Source organism: Apostichopus japonicus, chromosome 15 (genome assembly GCF_037975245.1).
Source record: "Apostichopus japonicus isolate 1M-3 chromosome 15, ASM3797524v1, whole genome shotgun sequence".
Lineage (NCBI taxonomy): Eukaryota > Metazoa > Echinodermata > Holothuroidea > Aspidochirotida > Stichopodidae > Apostichopus > Apostichopus japonicus.
The window spans coordinates 1,695,646-1,701,645 of NC_092575.1; the positions used below are offsets into that span (position 1 = coordinate 1,695,646).

Genomic DNA, 6,000 nt, shown 5'->3' on the forward strand with positions numbered 1-6,000 from the left:
ATATTGCATTCAGAATTGGCCAAGGTTCCGGCTGATGGATTAGGCGACTTTGGCAATGCCAGACTTATATATATTACAGAGAAGGATAAATATCGAAGGTTTCTTTTGGCATTGTCTCTTCTTCGATACCAGGATTCACTCTCTGTGTTGGTTTGTTGTTTATCTTTGATAGATTTATCAATGTTTCACTTGGAGGCTTACAAGCAATCAGATCAAGACAGACAAATTTACAATACAGTACCATAAATTTATTTGGGGGGTAAGTAAGGGATTCATGGAGAACCTGATAGCTTCAGGAAAGGGCTTAAAAGTTAGTCAAGATAGAACACTCTCCGCCTCCAAACAACGTGAGAAAGGAAGTATTATTCAACTGAGACTGGGTGAGACTGAGGCAACACTGTTAGATCAAAAGATGATTTTGAATGACATTGGGTAATGGATATGTGTCAGTGTGGATAAGGAAAGTCATACAGAACAGAAAACAATTCCTCAATCCCATCTACTGTACTCTCGTTTTCTATACTTTAGTAGAACCAGGATTACTTGCTCACATTGGGTTGACCGGATAAATTGCAAAAACCACATCGGTCTTTGTTCTACGACTTGGTGTTATTTGCCATTGTAGTTGTCGGTACGGTGCTGTACACATTTAAAATTTGTTTCATCATTAGTAATTTTGCAAACTAACTCTGTTACATTATGGGACTAACAATAATTACTTAGTTTTAATTTCCAATGGTTCGACACCCATCAAATTAATGAACATTGTGTCTTTACTGTACAGAAAGTTTTGTGTTTGGTCTACTGGACGGTTCATAAAATCTCCAGCTTTCAAGCACTCATCTCCAGGTTTCAAGCATTAGTCTCCAGGTTTTCCCCTTTTTTGGAAATCTCCCAATTAACAGCTTTGTGGGATTGGCAGCTGCACTCTGATGATGGCACTATAGTTTTATCAACAGTGACCATTTTCAGATACTTTAAAACTTCTAGCATATTTGAAGTCAATGCTACTGTAGTGAGTGACTCCCTGCAGAATGCTTTGTGTAAACCTTGTCGTATTTGATCTACTGGAGGGCTCATAATATCTCCAGCTTTGGCCAATTAACGTTCATTTAGTGAGAAAAGATAGGTCTCCTTTTATCTGGTTAATTGTACAATATATTTTTAGTATCAATTTTATGTCAAGGTTTGATAAAATTTGCTGACCAAATTATGCAAAAATAACTTGCTTAGAAGATTGACGAAAAAAATCTCAGAGATTGTGGTAGTGCGATCAATTTTTTTGTTTGTTTGGGTAAAACTCTGTCGTTGGCAGCTACAGTAATTGGAAAAACACCCAAAACTCAATTCAATTCGCTGTGTTACAGATCTATGAAGATTTCTGTTGATAGGTTCCGAGTACCCAAACTGTGAGCAGGATGCCATTCAGTGTGATAAACTTTTGTGAATGCATCTTACAATTTGATAAGGATCAAGCCGCAGACATTTTTATCCAAAGTGAAAACCAAAGTCCTGAAAAATTTGTTCGAATCTCGTTCTAGCAAATATATATTTGTCTTCTTGTCTAAATTTGCTCATTTCAAAATACATTTTAATCCCAACAGACATCGGAGCTATTCATCAATTAAATTTGAGATCCGTGAAAGCTCTCTGAAATCCAAATCAAATATGACCCCTCCGTACATATATGGCATTTGCATTGATGTAAACCTAGGAGCATAACAATGCAAACAGTATTTGTATGAAGTCACAATGTATTGTACAGAACCTAGTGTGCTATCAATTGGTAACATTATTTCACCCTTATCAGATGCATACAGAATCTAGTGTAAACACGCAACAGTTTGTGGGAATGAGGTAGTCAAACAGGGTGGGTGGAACAGTCCAAATCAGAAGTGTCAGTGGGGGCCTCAAATGACCTCATGTGATATTGAGCAGGTTATGAAAGTCATACCAATTTCTAACGCCTCCAAATGACCAGGGCTACTGTAGATGACCAACTTATCAAAATCATAGTGAGCAACTATACTGTGCATATCTATGCAACATGAACTGTGGAAAGAGAAGCTTTGGGGGGGGGGGGGGAATGGGGAAGGGAAAACTACGATCTTTAATAACCCAAAAGGAATCGCTGATCTTAAATTCCTGAGCTTCCAGCATGATGTCAAGAAACTCAAAAGTTCTGAAAATACCTATTGATGTCATGTGTACGTTCAGTAGTACTAAATACAGTACATACAGTACATGTATGGGAGGATTTGCATATATACGTACAGTACTTACATAATATTCTCAATTTAATGAACTTTGACCTCTTAATGAAATGGCACACCAATTGTGTCAAAAGTTCATCAAACCATTGTACTGTACTGTAAATTTATTAACTGTAAAGTATGATAAGACAGATGATATCAGGCAGACTACTGTACGTACCCTATGAACAGTAACATAAACAGTGTAGTTTCACTGGGTATGAGTCAGATGTGTAAATGCATAAATTTACTGTGGTACTGTGAAATTACAGGTAGTCTTTGCTGAACTCAAGAAAATGCCAGAATTCTTCGTTCATGGCGCATTGAACTATATTTGAACAGCTCATTGAATAAGTTCGCTCTAATAAATAATTTGAGGGTATGGCAGTCATTTTGAGGACACTACAAAAAATTGCCATCTGTGTTGATTTGTTGATTTTGAAACCCTCACAAATATCTTTGCATTACAGTTACGTATATGGTCCATTTTCATTATTTTTTTCGGCAGAAACTTAAAATGATGCTTACTCTGTTAGCCATTTTGATGGTTGGAAATTGGAATGACAACAGCATAACACAAATGAAGAAAAACTTGTAGAAATTTTTATGAGAGCCAAATGTAGTTAATTCTGATAACATAAAAGTCACTCACAAGTCAAATTTAAAAAAGGCTTTCAGTCTCCAGAAATATGCTTGGCAATTGCAATTTGACTTCATTCATTTTTACAAGCTCGGAAAGAGAAACAAAAGTGCTCGTTGTTCATCAGTGTGTACAGGTATGTAGATCGTTACTGCCCTAAAAGTACAAAGCACTGTGTATCACTTGCATGGTTTATGAACATGACAAAAGTCAGCAATTGCATGAATTCAGTATGAATTTACTACATCTAATGATTAACAGGACAGCATAATTATAATAACCGTGCACACTTTAGCAAGCCACATACTGCCATACTAACTCTACCAATATTACAGTCTACAGATAGTTGTTCATGTTTGGACAGTGTACAGTAGATGCACTTACAATACTTTTCAATCATGTAGAATGCTAGTATGTACAGTACTGTGACTGCCAAGGTAGTTGACAGGAGAGTGCTCATATGTAGTTAACCCCACAAAAATGGGTGAAAAAAAATTCATGTTAGATTCACAAGACACAAGAGGTGCTTTAAGAACGACCAAACTGTATATATTAATGCTGGGACATTTTCAATGTGACATGGTTTGTGTTTTGTACATTGTGCTTCTGTTAGTCTCAGGAAGTTTGAAAGAGGTTCCCTTTACATTGGTATGATTTATCAGTATTTTTTTCTGCAAAGAATTTTCACATCTTATATCATATGTAGACAGGTTGCATGTTGATTACACTTCCTTGGTCAAACTAAGCTTTTGAATGCACAAAAGAATGGCTTGATCTGTGGTGGATAAATTGGCCATTGGTGTTCTTTCTTTTAAAAATCTTACATTGAAGATTGCAAGAAGAACAGGAGTCATGATATTATTCACTTTATTTAGATGAGAACACTCCAACACACAATAATTTATGACATCATACATGAACAACATATCAAATTGTGCTGACGATTGTTTATCACTGATGCTTTAAAATCCACTCCAATTGAAACAGATTACAAATTTTGAAGTAAGTCAATTGATTACACCTTATCAACACAAAATAATATTTCTTTACACAATTGAATGGTTTTCCAAGGTTGCATTTAAATTAATATGATGGTCTAGGGAAGTAAAAACTGTTTGTGGTATAGGCTATTCCTTTTTCAGATAATTTAACCTACACAGGATGGGCGTACAAATTTTCATTGTTTAATATTGATACTGGAATGAACAAAATTATGACTTGACCTAGCTAATAACAGTACATGCATGTTCATTTCGACTACAGTTGGGGACCTAATAACGACACCACACAAGCTCCTTCAAGTTATCTTATTCATATGCTAATCACTGACTTCTATGCAGTTCTAACTTCTAGTTTCAGACTAAGCAAGTTGGTAATTATTATCTGAGTGTTAGCCTAACTAGTGACAATCCTATGGACCTAGCCAAACGTAGTGCATTTTTTCTTAGTAATAGTAGGTATTATTGTCTAGCCTACTTCTCAAGTTCAATAGAATGGAGCCTAGGCTTACAACGTTGGTTTGCAAGATAAAAACTCTTCTTCCACGCTTATCCGAGCAATAATATATTAGCCTATTATCACAGAAAAAACACAGCCTAGCTTGACTTCTACACTACAAGATATGCTCTGCAAATTTTCTACCATCCTAGTAACAACTAAGCCTGAACCTTTTCCATTACCGGACAACCTTGCAAAGTCGTACTTGTAAATTCCTACCATTATTGAACTGACTACGTCATACGAGACTGGGTATACATAAATAGTGCAGTACAATACACGATACATTGAACAGAAAATCGGATCAATCTGAAATATCCTACACTTTTCTCCAGCTAAAATTTTGACATGAGAAACTTTACAAATTGGCTATTTCCGCTAAGTTGTTCACGGAGTTTCAAAGAAACAGATGGGTCTTAATAAAATGCATCAAAACTTACCTGAAATTCTGAGAGCTTGAAATCCTTCCAGAACTGGAACATCGACGATACATTCGCCGCTGCCATTTTCTGATCAGGACAAAGCAATATGTCGATGATGTTGTTTTTTGCGTTGATGACGTTTCCACCCAGGACGGTTAGACAAAAGTGTCGTGGCGCCCTGTAACTTTTATTTGCAGAGCGGTACATATCAAGCTTTGTTGCGTACACTTCTACTGACCTAGTTAGTACAGGCTGAGACGCTCACGTCCGAGACCCGAATTCCATGGCCTCATTGTTATTGGCGCCCATGCCCCTATAACGATGAAGACAACTTTTATTGTAGATAAACCACGAGCGATATATATAAATATATATAGTTCTCATTCATGTTAAAGGAAACATTAGCTTTTAGAGTCATGTTTTGCGACTAGAGGAAACAGAAGAAAGGCATACCATGACCGATGAGTAAGAGCCTAAATGGGTGCAAAATTCATCAGCACGCAGAGGCTGTCATAGGAAATAGGTATTAGGAGCCGGTAGCTCTTCATGAATATATTTTGTAGTCTGCCAGAAGAAAAAAAGGATTGTACATGCCGGGTTTCACGGAACCTCACATACTAGATTTCGAGATATTCTACTGTTGAGGACAGAATATGTCAACTGATGTTGAAATGTCATCAGTAATGATTCCAAAGTTAAGGTTAATAACCAGAAAACGTTGTAAAGTGTTTTCTTGGTGGTTCTTGTTTCCAATATTTATGCTCCACTGAGGAAAGATACTAAGTTTGAGGCTAGTAGTGAAGTGCCTTTTGAAGTTGGACGATGGCATATGTGACCATTAGGCCTACTTGACTTTCTTGCATAACAGGCGCGTATCCAGGATTTTCTAACCCGGGGGGCGCGAATTACTATCTAAGCGGAGCGCCACCATCGGTTGGCGCGGAGCGTACAAGAAAATTTTTGGTTTTGATACCCCCCAGATCACCGGAAATGGCACTTCTCGGGCTTAAAAATGAGCAACCAGATGTACACTTTTGCCTGAGAACCAAGTATTTCCCAAAAGTTTTTTCCATTCATAACCTTTTGAAGATTGTCACCAGTCACACATCATGTTCGACCTGATTGCATGTCCTATGGATCATTGCTTTTGTAGGTTATTCTACGTCACGGCCCACAATATCCGAAAGCC

The 6,000-nt window shown here is 37.1% G+C and overlaps 1 protein-coding gene across 2 annotated transcripts in view; it reads right to left on the bottom strand.

The window, feature by feature from the left end:
• LOC139980789 (protein CASP-like) overlaps window positions 1-4,988 on the bottom strand; it is a 43,652-nt gene extending 38,664 nt beyond the window's left edge. For both annotated transcript variants that reach the window (XM_071992724.1, XM_071992723.1), the window contains exon 1: window positions 4,830-4,988. In XM_071992724.1, coding sequence (XP_071848825.1) covers window positions 4,830-4,895 — 66 coding nt within the window. In that variant the 5' untranslated portion in view covers window positions 4,896-4,988. The remainder of the gene's footprint in view (window positions 1-4,829) is intronic.
• Window positions 4,989-6,000: the final 1,012 nt, after the last annotated feature.